Source organism: Podarcis bocagei (assembly GCF_964188305.1).
Source record: "Podarcis bocagei genome assembly, chromosome: 4".
Taxonomy (NCBI): domain Eukaryota; kingdom Metazoa; phylum Chordata; class Lepidosauria; order Squamata; family Lacertidae; genus Podarcis; species Podarcis bocagei.
In genome coordinates, this window is record NC_138128.1 from 53,188,260 (window position 1) to 53,205,012 (window position 16,753).

Genomic DNA, 16,753 nt, shown 5'->3' on the forward strand with positions numbered 1-16,753 from the left:
TGTTTAAAAAAGTGGGGTAGTTATAGGCTTTCCCCCACAAATGTATAATTTTGTCTAAGAACAAAAAAAGGTTTGCCACAGACTAGACTCACTAGTTTATTATGCAAGGACTTCAATACAAGAATTTTCTACTTCATCAGATATATTAGCATTCCAAAGAGCACTGTGGTATTATGGGGAAAACAGTGGATGACTGCCAAGAAATATGTAGTTATCTCCTTAGGTTTTCCTTCTAAAGGAGTGAATGCTGCTACAGCATCCGTAATTTTTGTTAATGCTTTCCTTTAATAGCAGGACAGGATGCTACCATTCTACTGTTTATTGTTTCTGCACTATGGTTTAGCATCCCTGCTGTTCTGGAGGGCATTGTGTTCTCTTAATGTCAATACTGGTAATATAAATCCAGGGTCAACAAGAGTGATGTGTTTTAATAGAAATATTTTCTATTAAAAATGTGCTATAATAAGAACGAAGAAACTTTCTTAAATCTGTAACTGCAAATGGCTCGTATGCTAGTACTATTATTATGAAATCATTTCTGATCTGAAAAATAACAGACTGATAGAAGGCAGTCCAGAGAGAACCTTTAATCATAAATGTAAGAAACTTAAGTAGAAGCAGAGGTTTATATAAATGCCACCATTTTGGCCCACATGTAGAATAGTTGGTTTGTTTATATACATTGTATTGCATTTTCCATAAAACCATTGTGCCCATAGTGCATCAAAACTATGTTACAACAGTCTAAATACAAGAATAGCATGTATTATATGCAATACAAATTGTATTAACCATAATATCAGTTATACTAGCCATGTTACCTAATATAAAATTACATATGTTATTCATAGTCTAAAATATTCATTGAAGAACCATTTACATAATCTAAAAATGGTAATATATAAAATACTGAGTTCATTAAGAATTCATAAGATCGTTAAAGGAGCTCCGCTGGATGAGACAGAAGACCTATTTAGTCTTGAAACTCTTGTAAAATGTCCATGGGAAGCTCAACAGGGCATGATGGCTATATCCCAGATTTATTTCAAACAGGTCAATTTTATGAAAAGTATAAAACAGGGTGTTATCTATTTGGGGCATTCCGCTTGCACAGTGGATGTCCATTTGCACAAATGGGACTGCCATCTTCCTTTCCTTCCTTTTTCAGACCCCCACATCCTCTTATATGCTCTGAAGGGTGTATGATCTTCTGAAGTTCCAAGACAGTGAGGTTTATGATGGTGTTTGAGATAAAATACATAATGCTATCATATTTCTTAACAGGTTATGCTTTGGCATAAGCTGCACCAGCCAGAATTATTAATGGTAACAGTCTGCATTAAGTTCCAAAAGGTTCTTCATGACCAAGGCCTTCCAATTGCTCTTCTCCTTTACATTGCCATTAGTAGAAGATTCTTTAACTCACTTTTGTTTTATTCTATGTATCCCCCTTCATCAAAGTCATAACTAAAGTCTGATATGTAGAAGCTCATACGGCCTTTTAATAAATTGGAAATTAATGTTCCACAGGTGATTGTTTTGTAGGCAAATTCTGTCTGAGCCTGCTTTCTTACTAGTACTGACTTAGACCAGGCATGTCCAAAGTCCGGCCTGGGGGCCAAATCTGGCCCCCTGGTTGATTTAATCCGCCCCCCAAGCAATTCTGAGAAATGAATCTGTTGCGGCCCCCGAGCACCTGCTGCTTGGCTTGTTCTGCCCAGGACCCAATGCATCAATGGAGAGCTGCAGTTCTCCAGCATTGACCCTTGGAATCTCCCACCAGCCGGCTTGCACATGTGCCCTGTACTGTTTTCTGGCCGCTGGCCGGCTTGTGTAGGCGCCCTGTGTGCGGCTCTCTATCGTGGCCGCTGTGTGCCCAGTGTTCAGCTCGCTCTCCCATGCGGCTCACTCTCCCACCTGCCTGCGGGTTTCTTGCCTGCTTATTTAACCCTCAGTGAGCAACAACTTTCAGGGGGACATCCCCCCCCCAAGGAATAAGTTTGTCGATCCTTAAGAAAGCGCAACAAATTTGAGGTAAAATCCTAAAAAAAGCTCAACATGTTCACTTTATCAAATCTGGCCCTTTGAAAAAAGTTTGGACACCACTGACTTAGAGCATTAACGGTGATCGTCAGAGAACCTAAATGTTCTTGGCAAGTGTGAAGCACAATACTGAAATTCATACATGTGTCAACTAACAGAACCCATGCTAGACATGGAAGGATAGGCTTCCCTTGATTCTTAAAATGATTTACATTAATAAAGAAGAAAATCATCATGTTGCAACAGACAAATATGAGTAACTTAATGGGTAGATTTCTCCTAGTTCTGAAGTGTGGGGAGTGTCCACAGACACACATGTATCCTGTTGAGTATCTTCTAGTGGTCAGTATGATATTTTTGCTCAAATCTATGTGACCCTTCAAATGACGCTAAAAGCATAGGTCAGGTTCCTTCTCTTTCTTCCTTCTTTGCATCTTTTAGAATTGGTACTGAAAATAAACATCCTAATCAGCCTTTAGTGTGGTGCACATTACCCACAACATAGAAGCTTTAATTGCACTTTGATTCTTTTTTTTTGGGGGGGGGGGTGTTGTTTCACTATATTGTCAGCTGCTATTAATTCATGCTCCATGTTGTAGTGATGATTGATTTTTTACATGCCAATTTGGTCTGAGAACATTTCCCCTCTTTAGGATGTAATTTATTTCCTCCCCATTGATAGAATGTGTTTTTGCAAAAATTGTATACTGTTTTTTTCCCTGATGAGTGTACCAAAAGTGATTGGGTCCTAATGTGGTACGATGGCTAGTGCCAACAGGCATGGCCAGTCCCCAGTGGTCCTAAAATACGTTTCTGAATCCTTTGCAGCATACTTCTGTTCTGTGGCAGACGCCGAGGGGCTCTGAAACATGCACATTGATCTAGAAAGTGTCCCCTGTGCACAAAAGCAGCTACTATTCAAACTTGCTCAATTTTTTGTTTTTAAAAAATCAGTTTAAGTTTAACATCTTGTTGGTGACTAGTGGCTCGCTCCCTACCTATTTGGAATGCTATCCTCAAGGAAGCCTGCTTGGCCTTTCTTCTCCATTTCATTTTGGCACTAGGCAAAATATGTTGCTGTTTTAGGAACTGAAAATGCAAGCATTATTTATTTTATTTAAAAAACGTGTTTGTGTTGTACTTTTTATATCTTATTACTTTATTAGCTGCCCTGGGCACATGAAGTTATGTTGAAGGTATGGGATGTAAATTACTGTATGTTATTAACTAAGTATCAGGTCTGCTGCCCATTGTGCAGGTCAGAGAAGCCTTGCAAAGCCAAATAGCCCATATACACTGACTGCGCTGTTGCCCCATTCCCCGGTTATGTCATGGCACACCATTTTAGGTGATTCCCTGCTTATCAAGAGCATCCTCTGTTTCCAGATATGGCTCATTATATTTGTGTGTGGTCTGTTATTCCTGGCTTTCTGTTTGTCAGGAATTCTAGCTAGAGACAATAAAGCTTGCCCGAGCCTTTCCCTATGTATAGTAGGGAGAAAGGAGTTGTCATCCGTAAGTTTATAACAGAAGATTGTTTGTGCTTATTTCAATGATAAGTACATGACTTAAAATGTTGGGCATAGTTTGAAACAATATATGAAACAGAGATAGCTCACGTATGTGTGAAACTTCCCACAATGAAAAGGATTGTGAACACATTACAGTGGTACCTTAGTTTTTGAAAGTAATCCGTTCCGGAAGTCCGTTCCGGAAGACCGTTTGCCTTCCGAAACGTTCGAAAACTGAGGCACAAAGGGTGGTCTGCAAATTCAATAGAGAAAATTGAAAAAAACTCAGTGGAAGCCATTTGACGTCCGAGGCACGTTCGAAAACGGAAGCATTTACTTCCGTGTTTTTGGTGTTGAAAAACCAAAACATTCAACTTCCAAGATGGTCGAAAACTGAGGTACCACTGTACCTTTTACCCATAAAGACCAATAGCAAAAAGATTTTACTGAATGATATGTGCAATCCAGGGCATTCTCTCAAAATTCATCTCTTGAAGACTGTAATTCTATGAACACAGCGAGACTGAACTTGGAGTAAACTTGTTTATGATTCTGCTGTACAAGCTTTAAAATGATGTCACTCCTTTACAGAACAAGCCTATGCAAGTTTGCTCAGAATTAAATCCTGTTGAGTTTAGAATTGCAGCCTGAAATGGTGAAGTGTGTTTGAAAAACAAGGGACTTGACAGATTACCAACCTTATTTTTATTACATGAACTCTGGAAAGTAGAAACTTTTGAGCACACAGTTGTTTCTGGTATTGTTTTGTAAAATGAGAGCTGAAGATTCTAACAAGATCCCAGAAGGCACACATAAGTGCTTTGAGAGAGAGGACTTGGTCTAGTAAAAAGACATTGTGTTATCTCCGATATATCTCACCATTTGGAACTAAATTGGGAATCACTCTCAAACTACTAGGGAAAATATATAATCAGCCAAACAAATTCTTTAGAAGAAACAAAACTCTTCAGAACTCTTAAGGGGAAGGGATGAACCACAACAGCTACTGAATTGAGTAGCTTTTGGCTGTGCTTGTGGGGCAGGGAATATGTTGGCTGGAGAAAAGAGTGTGGCAGCCCAGGTTTCTGAAGATTCTTGGACACCTTGTCATACTCTGGTATGTTCCCAAACAACCCCATTTTGGGTCATGGACTACTACCTGTAGGGCAGTCATGGTAATGGAGAGCTGCACCATTGTCTAAGGAGGACCTTTGGTAGAAGACTTCCTCTCTACAGGCTATAGAAAGTCAAGTACACACTATCTTATGTCTTCCAAATAACCCCCATGGGTTGTAGGATTGTATCCTTAGGAACCACTATATATTTCCATGTTTTTAATACTATTGAATTTGGATGTGCTGGTTTTTTATTGCTTATAAAACTGTTGATCTGCACTTGAAGTTTAGGTAAATTTAGATGTGGAGTTAGTTTGTTAAATGCCTTAATTATATATGTGCAGAAAGGTGGGGGTATATACCTCTTAAACAGGACATTGCATACCTTGTTGTGGACATCTGTTTCAGAGGGATGAAACAACTTTTGCTTGTGATATTATATCTTCAGTATTTTATCACCTTTATAGCAATAGTAATGTATGCTTTTCTTCAGAATAATTGGCATGAAAGCAGTATAAAAGGCTGGCAGAAAAGTTGAATTACTTTCAGCCGTTTTCAGAAAATTAACTGTACTAGAGACCTCTCACAGATACGCTGCTTTTAAAGACTGTTGATTATAACCTGTGTATTATAGCTCAAAACTGCTCTGGATTGAGAACGTGTGGACAATGTTTGGAACACCCAGGATGTGGATGGTGCAACGATCCCAGCAACACAGGCAAAGGCCATTGTGTGGAAGGGTCTTCAAGGGGGCCAATGAAGTTGAATGGGATACATTCTACTGAGATGGTTCTTGACAACAATCTTTGTCCCAAAGAGAAAAATTATGATTGGTCTTTTATCCAGTGCCCAGGTAGGATCTCCTATTTATTATTGATACCTAGATGCAATTAAATTAAAGAACTGTTGTGCTGGGTAGGAGATATATATGCAGACCCCTTCTGCCAGTTTCTGGATATTAAAATAAATGGAAGCAGAGGAAAGAAGCAAGTAGGTGGAAGAAGTAAAGTCAAGGGCAGAAGGGAAAAGTAGTTGAACTCTAGAGCAGATTTATGTGGAACCCTTGAACTTATTCAGCTATTCTAATTTGGTTCTAATCCATGATTAATAGATCACAGATACCTCAGCTAGATACAAAGGCAGTTTTTCATTACAGAATAAATAGAGGTTCTGGAACTTCACATCTTGATGCATTTACAGTCAACACCACTCCTGACTCAAGTGATTAAGCATCATGGGTTTGCAATTTCTTCTCATTTTACCAGTAAGTTTTAAAAACCAAATTTCAGTGCAGTTAAAATCCTGAAGAGATTTGCTGTTCTGCTGCAAGGAAGAAATATAGACGACTCAATATAGGCTTTTATCCCTATCTTTAATTGTATTTTTTTTAAAGAATTTTATAAATCTAACTCCTTATTCAAGCATCCAGTGAGATATGCAGAACACAAAAACTCACAATAAAAATGAATCAAAACCACTATACTTTTATAATCAATTTTCAAAGGCTTATATGAACAAGTTGGGTTTAAGAATTTCCCTTGAACACAGTTACAGGTCACAACTGTCTGAATCTCAAGCTACATGTTTGCCCTTCTCTGCATGCTCTCTTACTAAGTTATCAAAGCAGAAAGACTATATTAGTAACTGTTGGGACAATTAGGGCAGAGCTGAGATGGGGGAGGCACTTTCCATGAACATTTTTGTCTTTTGTGAAAAATGCCCCCAGTGTTAGGTAACTTTAAGAGAACCATCTGCAAACCATTATGCCCATAGAATAACAGCCATGCTCTTCCCTGATACCCATTCAGAACACAGTGGCAATACAATGTTTCTTGCTATTAGGTTGACATCACATGACAATTCAAGTATCCAGACCTAATAGACTCAATGGTGTTGCATGGTCATCGTATAATCTTGGCTATTGGGCATGATATAGGCAGCAAGTAGGGTTTTTAAAAAAAAGAATAGGAAGAAAGACACTAAAGCACCAATGCCAAGTGGAGCAGCAAAGAGAAACAAAGGCATGCTTGTGTGGTTGGTGTCTAGGGAGGATCTTGGGCATCCTGATGAAGACTCTCTTTTTCTTTTTTCTCTTTAGCCCAGGTACACACTCATGAATATTCAGCACAGTCCTAGTAATACTATTCCAAATAATGAATTGATTGCTGATCAGTTGGTTTAATTTAGCACTGTGACATTTGTAACAGACCAGATAAATATCAAAGCTAATAAGTGACGTTAACTATTCCTAAATTTGAGACCATCATCAGGTTTATTAAATTACACAGCAATCTTTAGTTAATCAGTGTTACAAGAAATAATTCAATAACAGAGAAACAATGGATGCTGAATCAAAACAATTTAGCAGTGCTCCGTGAAGAAAAGAATGTAACATCTGCTCATAAAAAACGAATGAGACTAATCCCTTATTAACCTCTGATTATTGTACAAGCACTGAAGCATAATCTGTTTAATAGGTGAAACATGCAGTGTAGTGAAAAAGGCACTTAAGGCATTGGATTGTGGGAAGAAAACTTTTTCTGTTCACTCATTTAACACATAGCTGCTGTCTAGTGTGGCCAATGTAAAAACAGCAGGGAGAAACTGTTTTCATCACAGTTGTGCAGCTGAGTACATTAGTACTTCAGTATATGGTTCCTGTAACTGAATGGAAAAATGAAGTATATAATATTCAAGTGTATTATTGAAGGTTCTAGGATCAGAGCCGTGCTTTATCTCCTAGCATGACACTCTTGGATTAAGCAGTATGAAGTTGGACACTTGATTAATGGTGCTGTAGAGAATGCTTTACAGTATATGGTAAAATGGAATAAAGATCCTAGACATGATAAAGGGGTTAAACTAAGACTAAAACTGAAGCAGTGGTCACTTGGGATGGTGGCAGTAGCACTGAAAACTATACAGCGGAGTGTGTTAATAACATTATAAATAGCTAATCCTACACTCTATCCTTGCTTTCTGACATCAAACTAGACCAACTCCTGGAGTCTTGTGCTTCATTCTTCCGAGGGGTGCAGGAAAATTTGATTTCTTCTTTTATTCATTAACTGGTAATTTTATTCAATAAATGAACTGCAAGCAATGACATCACTTGCAGTATTTTATTTATAGTCCTCTGCTAGCTAGTTTCAAATTGTTAATTTCACTAAAACATTCCATTATTTCCAAAGTACTAAGCACAATATTCTGTTATTATTCTGTTATCACTTTTGTGAGGAATTATTATTATTTTGTTTAATTTGTATACTGTCCTTGATCTGTAGATCTCAGAGCATAGTAGTTTTCTGTCCCTGTCCAGATAGCCATGTAGCTGGGCCACCGGCTAAAGCAGATGGAAGGTATTCCACACTACTGAGACCACCTGAGCCTCAAATGACAGCCAGTGACAACAAGGGATCCAGAAGTACCCCCAATCTGTGTACCCACTTTTTTGGAGGAAGTGTAACTCTTATCAAGAGCAAGCAACCTCCCATCCATCCAGTCTAGGGAACCATCCACTAGCAGTGCCTCAGTCTTATCTAGAGTGAGCTTCAGTTTCTTGGCTCTCATCTAGGCCATTACCTAGGCAAGACAATGGCCCAGCACATCCACTGCCTCACCTGTAGATGTAAAGGAGAAGAAGATCTGTGTGTCATCAGCATATTGTCAGCAACATACTACAAACGGCTGGATAACAGCACTTAGCAGTTTCATGTAGATGCTAAACAATATGGGATATAAAACCAAACCCTGAGAAACTCAATATTGAAGGCTGCATGGGGCTGAAGAACACTCCCCAAGCAACACTGTCTGGAAACATTCATCCAAGTAGGACCGGAACTACCACAGAGCAGTGCCACCCACCCCTAACTCGGACAGCCGCTCCAGAAGGATACCATAGTTGATGGTAGAGAAAGCCACTGAGAGGTCAAGGAGAATTAACAGAGACACATTTATTCCCTCTCCTGATAGAATTACTATTTTGTTCTTCTTTTTCATTCTCTGCTAAAAACTAGTTTTGTCTTTTTTTAATTGCAGCTTGCCAGTGCAATGGACATAGCACCTGTGTTAATGGTAATGTTTGTGATCAGTGCAAAAACCTAACTACAGGAAAACAGTGCGAAACATGTATGCCAGGATATTATGGAGATCCAACAAATGGTGGGCAGTGTACAGGTAAGTGCCTTTAAAACTGTTTCCAGTATTTTCATAATTGAATATCAGGAAATTATTTCATAGTTTGATGGATTATTTTTTTAAAAAATACTAAACATTAAATTTGACATTTAGGGAGTAATCCATAAGTGTGCTACTTTAGCTGCTATACTAATGAATTCCATTTATACCAGATTGTAAAATATCTCCACTTTCGTACTGAATTTTCTATTTTGCTGCACTTCAGAAGTTAGTACAAAGTAAAAACAAACTCTGCTAATTGGCTAGGACATTTGATGGGACAGAGTTTCTACTTCTCTCTATGCACCTGTCATGTTCTCTCACAAAGAACCTTTGGGTTGTTGCTGTGTAAGCTTTTTTTGAATTGCAAGGATGTCCCCAGTTCCCACTCCTCTCTGATCTACAGTTTGCTGAACTATTTGCACTATTGTGTTGACAGGTTGGCTGAGTGAGTTAGCATGAAAATATGGAGAACATTTATTAGGCATATTTAGATTTGATGATAAATAGAATCACAAGCTCCAGAGACAGTGGGTACATGTTTAGCACAGTGTGGATGAGCCAGAGGAAAGTTCTCAACTCCCATTCTACTTGCTCCCATTCTCTTCTTTTGTGGCTGAGAGCAGGACTTCTGTTAATTTTACTTTCAGTTGCAAAGAATCTTAGCTTAATGTTACGCCTGAATTAGGAATCCAAGCGGCTAGGACCTAGCAGCTAGGTTAGTTTCTAAACAAACCAACTTCAAGTCATGGGTTATGAAACTGGCTTGTTTAATGGTCAACTCTGAATTACGGTGTAAAGATATACACAAGCTTCAGGTATATTCCAGGTACCATTCTGATGTCCTTTTCAGTGGGATGAGCCAGTTACTAGATCTTATCAAGGGGTGTTCCTTCTTCACTTGCTCAGTTTCAGATTACAGTGAAACATTTTTGTGTAACCTTGAAAACGAATGCAGTCTTCTCATCTGACCATTATAATAGGATGTGCGGAATCGCACCCACTTCTGCATTTATAATGGAAAGTTCAAAATACTCATGCAAGGATAGATCTTGAATCCATTGAAAAGGCACAGAATTTTAACTGACATATTTCGTATGTGGCAGTTAAGTCGATCTGTTAATTTACAGGACTCCTTTAATCACTGAAGGTGTTAATTTGTTAATGGGCTTTCCTGGCCTTTTGGCAATTTAAAATGTAACACTGGTTATGTGGACGTGCACATTTGATAAGCTAAAGCTAAATACATTGTGAGAATATTCAAGTGAAAGATTTATGGCTACCCTTATTGACAGTTGCACATTTTCTTGGTGTTTTATGAAGCTTTAAATAATTCTTAATAGTTTTCTTATTTCCTGAAGTTGACAAAATGTTCTTTTGCTCTCACTAGTTGCTGAATGGCAAAGTGATATATTAAAGCAGCTTTTATTCTTCAGGGAAGCATTAGCTATCTAACTAAATAAGCATACTGTCACCTTTAGTGAATGATTAATGTAAAAATGACTAAAATCAATTTATGAGCCCTATGAAATTATAAATTTTACTACTACTTTCTGGAGTTCTAGCTACATGCCGAGAGTTCCCAGGACACATGAATTCTGCTGGCTACTTAATATAGTTAGAAATTACGGGTGGAAATAGAAATGATAGTTACATTATTTAAAAAATTACATAGCTTTGGACACTTGCATATTTTATATTTCTAGAATAAATACAATATTATTTCAGGGATTCATAGTCTACTTTTTAAGGAAATCTTTCACAAAGGAGTTTAAAATATTTTAAAATCCAAATTCATAAAACCATTTAAAACACCTAGGCCAGAGTACAAAATTAAAATGGGAAAAGAATAATAATTTAATAATATTGCCCACCAGTTTCCTCATAACAGCTTAATCTATCACCTGTACAGTAGTTTCAGGGTTTCAATATAATGTCTGCATATAGGTTTGAATATTGGTATCCCTCTATAGTAAGTAAATGAATCAATATGAGTTTAAAAATAATGTGTAGGTTGAAATAGAGCCTGCTTTCATGGTGCCACACCCACTCTACTTGTTCATTGGTAAACAACATTTCTGTGTGCTCTGGCTTCATGGTGTCCCATTGTGCAAGAAGCAGTTTAGTCATGTTGGCCACATGACCCGGAAAGCTGTCTGTGGACAAATGCCGGCTCCCTCGGCCTGAAGTAAGATGAGTGCCACACCCTATAGCTGCCTTTGACTGGACCAGGGGTACTTTACCTTTTTACCTTACCTTACTTGCTCATTGTACCCAGTTTTAATGTCTAAAAAGAGACTTAGTATGTTTGGATATTATGCAGAAGTTTATTTATGGCAAGACTGAGAAGAAAAATAGTTGCTGTTATAATAAGACTATTCCTTGCCTTTAACCCACCTTCCAAATAAAAGTTTTCAACAGTCAGGTAACACATTCAAAAGACATTTTATCTATTCTTCTCTCATATTTCCCCATTTTCAAGGAAGTTCCTGCTCTTATTTTGGTTAAGATGTATGTGAATGTACACTACTTTTGAGCTAAATGTGTGCATTTTCATGCACAGGGAGATGAAAGAGTAGCATGACAATGCATAGCTAGTGAAGCATAGTAAGAGATGTGGGATGGAAAGAAAAGCAACATGTGGGAGAGTTTGATTGGTTTACTTAACATTATTCTCTTAATGTCTTCTTTAGCGAATACTGTATTTTGTACACCCACCTAAATGAAATAATTTAAAAATGAAAGAATCTCAATAATGAAAGGTTTCTGTTTTCACCAATATTTTATTCACCATCAGTTTCATTTTCTTTAATTTTAGTGTTCCCACCTTGCAGTGATGTAGGACCAAAACAAATTAAGCCCTTTTGTTTCTTAATTACAATTCTGACTAGCAACTTGTAACTAAAGCGTCTTGCTAAGAACTTTTATTTTTAAGAGAACTGTAGCATCTAATGTGGATGCGTGCCTTGTTAACAATTTCTGAAAATAAGTTCATTTGAGATTCTCTGTAACAAAGACTTCTTTCCGTGGGAAAAATAAGACTTGTTAACACTTATATTGCACTATCTGAAACAGTTCTGGCTCAACTTCCTTTAAGTGGTGTGCATTTTGTGCTAACTCAGCAACTTACCCCAAGAACACGGTGAACTCAGAGGCCCTGTAATTGATGACTACTTATTACTTCGATTGGTAGAGAAGAGATCCAGCAGCTTGATTTATGTATCATCCTTTTATCTTTTTCATGCTCATTTGATAGTTTCCAAAGGATTAATGGTAATCTTATAACAGGTTGCATTTGATGTTAGTGATCAAGCCTTCCTACAAACTACTGGGTATTCTTGGTTGTGGCAATGAAATATGTTTGCTTGGAATTTTCTGTTTATCTTTATCTATTTTTCTCTCTGGTACAAAATTTCTTGGCATAGCAGACTTTTTTTTAGAGTTGGTTTCTTGACTTGTTCTTTTGCAGTCAGAGGCATGCTTCCATGAGTGGAAGTCTTTTTTGCATGCAGGGATTTTGCTGACAGCACAAAATTATTGCATGACCAAAGAGAAATGAAATTCAAAGATATACACAGTCTCTTGCCAAGGTCATGCACAGTGGTTTCCACTAGTGGTTAATTAATGGAACAGCACCACTGCAGAATTTATTTCACTTCTGTATCTCTAGATCCAACTAGACTTTATGTTCCTTATTATTTATATTTACATTGTAAATTTTTGTTATTGATTGTTTAACATTTTGTATCCAGCTTTTCAAGTAAACATTTCACTCCTGCAAACTCCCTCTAACCAATTTCCCCCAATTCTCTCCCACTGCTGCCCTTCGTCCCATATTCAAGGTAGCTGGTACTCAAGGGAAGAGGTTTTTTTTTTGGGGGGGGATATAGCTGCCTGCAGTAGGGGAGTGAGTGGGAATTCTGTTTGCATGAGCACTCAGCTCAAGAATTATAATGATTACAATGATGCAATTTCACCTTCTGATTACATGGCTTTTAAATTCTTCCACAGTAATTCTGATGGGATGCCAAAGGCATAACATTTAGCAAGGATCCTACCATTCCTTTGAGAATGCACAGAAAAATTATATATTACACTATGCTTGAAAACTTGATCAGGCATACCTGTCAGATACTACTTAAGCTACATCACCCAGCTGCCTACATCACAGATCTATAATGGATATGACTCAATCTGCATCTTGTGCCCTTGTGGCCAATGTAGTAGCTAGACACACACAATGACTTAGACACTGGTATGCAGACTCCCCATCTCATGCCAACCTCTCCATTGCTCTTTACAAGTGGTAAGCTCTTCAGGAGGAAGTTCCTTAAGGATGTTCTGGTTGAATCCATAGGTAAGCACAAGGTCTTATTGACACGCAAGAGAGAGGACAAGAAGCAAAACAGATGTTATTCACCTTATTTCTACAACCAATCCTTTACAATAGTAGGAAGTTTTATTTTTATTTTTAAATGATGGTTCAGAGTTCAGCAATACCCCCCATATTCTCCCCTCTCAGAGCCCTGCTTTAGCTAATGCTCTAGGGATGTTTGGAGGAGTCACTATTCTAACAAAACTCCAACAAAGGGTATCTACTTGCTGGTAGCTTTATTGGTAACTTAGATATAAAAATGTGATCTCTTATTAGACTAACCAGTGGTCTTAAAGAGGCTGCTAGTGTTTGAATTAAAATAACTCTTCACTAGGCACAATAAATATTCAGAACACTTGTTCACAGAGGGAGAAGGAATGCATGAGTATTTGAGCAAAGGAGTTTCTGTCAAATATATGCTCTGTACTGCCAGTTCTCATTGGGTTTAGCAGTGTGCAAGATCAAACTCCTTTTCATAGAATGCTGTGAAGGAGACTCATTAAATTGTATTGACTAGGGGTTTTCATAAGCCAAGACTGTGTCCCATATTAATTGTGCATTAAATGTCCTGGAACAATGTTTTCTCACCCCTCAGCCTCAAATTCCATTTTTCTATGTGTACAACACATTTTTCATACTGAATAATATAGATTGAACAAAAAATGTGATTTCAGAAAGAACTAAGCTTCTTCCAAAAGTTTAATTTGATTTTCTCTGTGTTAATATTCACCATATGGTACTGGGAGAGTACAGTAATTTTTGACGCATGAAGCATAAGCCATGAAAATTGTGAACTTATAGTGTCAAGAGTTCATTAATTTTCAGATGGTATGATCAGTCATGCATAGCAGTATATCTCTTCATTGAATGACATTTAGTTCAGTTTATCCTAAGAAAGATTTACCTTTTGATATGCTTTTAGATTAATTTTCAATGTTACATTCCCTGTTTGTTTAAGATAATAATCTTCTCTATTTCTCTGTTTTTAATACCGTTTTCTGATCTTGAAAGCTGACAAATGTGCATGCAACATTAGCATGGCCCTAGGGCTGTCTGCGAGAGTATGCACAAATAACAATAAACTTCCTGGGGGGCCAATAAACTTCCTAGGCATCATAATACTCAGTGTTTTCCATTTGTAAAAAATGGAAGTAATCATGAACTCCCTCGTGAGTGTTTTATTAGAGGTGTAACACCTCAAAAATTGTGCTAATTCTAGCATAAACACTTCTAACTTTTTTCATAGATGTTACAGAAACATTTGCCTGGGCAAAACCCTATAAATCCACCTCCAATTTCACTTCAGTCAAAATTGAACATCAACAGAGTAGTGTGCAAGATCTTGTGAGTAATGTAAGCGATCTCTGCATTTTTAACACTTTCATTAGAATTCCTATAGATGTTTCATTTCAGCTGGGATTGTTCAAATTCCACTAGAATCTCACTTTACAGAGTTTGATGATTTAGTTTGTCATTTTCTTAATGACAATGGGTGATTATCAGGATTGCAATATACTTTACGAATAAAGTGCTATTTATTGACTTTGGAGGTAAATGGCTACACTTTATTACAAGACTATCTACAATGTGCAGTAGCTTGTTATACCTTTAATCTTTCCAGACATCCCTTTATCATCTTTCAGTAGTGCCCATGAACATTAGAATGTTCCAGTCTGCGTTAGTTTCGTTCAGTGTTGCCCTGAATGTTAATAAATCAGTGTAATATGCTTAGTTAATATAAATAGCACACATTTTATTAATGTTTCTTGAGAGAGACACATTGAAACTATTTACAAATGCATTTAAAAATTATTCATGCACACCCTTTTTTGTGTAATAATCCAAGGTAAACAAATAACCTGTGTAGTGAACTCATTTTGAAACGGAAATTCCTTTTCAGCAGTACTTGAAATAATGGCGAAAGCAACCACTGCATTTTAAATTAAATTGCTTAAAATGTGTACTTCATGAAAATGTTTGTGGTTATTCTGTTGTCAGCATAAGGAACTACATTTTTTATGCTGAGCCAGCAAGCAAGAAACAATCACACCACAGGCTTATTATTAAATAAGTTTTATATGGGTGGTAATTTTACTGCATGGATTTTCTTTAGTAAATTATATTGCCTTCAAAGAACGTTTATTTTCTTCTTAAAATCTCTATATTGTATACAACAGTATGCACATATTTATTTGCCCTAAATAGCATTAAAATTTCTTGCTGCCTCAAAGACGTTTCTACACTGTTTTCATGAATGAATGAATGAATGAATGTGCTGGTACCTAAGCTGCTGCTTTTAAAGGATTATTTTGTGCAGTGACCAATATTTGTCTGAATTTTTTTATTGCTGTGATGAAATTTTTTCCCCTCCTTTATGAGTGAGCTAGTAGTAATATATTAAACAGATGCTTTTTCAGAAGGAGGAATAGAGTGGTCAAATGTGATGCAGAGCCAGATATAGCTGCTATCTTAATAACACATAGTTGATTGAGCATATATAAAAATTATTTCAGTGTTTCATAGATTTCATAAAGGTTTTCAAGTACAACACCTTCTTCCAATCTTCTGATTTACTTTCAAGAGCAATTTTGATGAAAACCTTTCATCTAACACGGCACTCTGTTTTGAGCCTTACATGGAACCTTATAATTTTGAAACGGTCATCTTGGTATGCTTTATGAAATTGGTAATGGCAGACCTGAGATCTACCTGCCATATCGGTCACATCAGTTATTGATTATCGTAATCTTAAAGCTGGGTGGTCTTTCTTCCCAAATTCTTGGCCAAATGTTATGTGACTCGCAAAGTCCAGGTTAGAAGATGAGTACTGAAGCTTTGTGGTGCTTGACTGATGGCTATAATCCATGATAGTGCCCCAAAAACTTAATTGTATGTAAGTAGGTAGTCCATTTTGCCCAGCTTTCAGTGCAGGGATAGAAGACAATAATCACTACCCTTATAATGAAAATCATTCAGTATGTTTACTAGTTCAGTGCAATTGCAAATAGCTATTCTACAATTTGAGGTTCTTTAACTATCTGACTGTCTTTTAATCATTTACTATAAAATCAAGCATTTAAGCTTTAGTTTGTAGTAAATTAAACAGTACACATTGCTTATATTAAAAGCTTGTAATTTCGTGTGCATTTGTCAAGGGCAGACAAGTGGAAAAAAAGAAACACATACTTGCAAACATAATGAAGTGTAGTGTGTGTTTCTCACTAAATGTGCTATAAAAACATGCCATTGCTGCTCCTGCATTTTTAAGTTAACAGGAATATTTATATTGATGGTGTCTGAAGAGGATTTTACACTATTTAGTGTTAGACTTACTCTGTAAATATGTGTCATTTTATTAGCAATTTAAACTATTCTGGAATCTGTTTGTTTATATAACTGGAAGCAATATAGCTGCCAGCTGGAGCTGTAACAAATATTTATTTTGCAATGTAGAGGGTGGCATTTAACTACCGTGTCCCATCAGTGGAAGGATTTTCATTTGCGCAATGGGACTTTCACCCCTCTCCTTGAAA

General features: G+C 37.1%; 1 protein-coding gene across 3 annotated transcripts in view; it reads left to right on the forward strand.

Moving 5' to 3' along the window:
* Positions 1-16,753, forward strand: part of ATRNL1 (attractin like 1) — a 503,197-nt gene that overhangs the window by 133,753 nt on the left and 352,691 nt on the right. For all 3 annotated transcript variants that reach the window (XM_081192831.1, XM_081192833.1, XM_081192832.1), the window contains exons 18-19: positions 5,304-5,522; positions 8,708-8,845. In XM_081192831.1, coding sequence (XP_081048957.1) covers positions 5,304-5,522; positions 8,708-8,845 — 357 coding nt within the window. The remainder of the gene's footprint in view (positions 1-5,303; positions 5,523-8,707; positions 8,846-16,753) is intronic.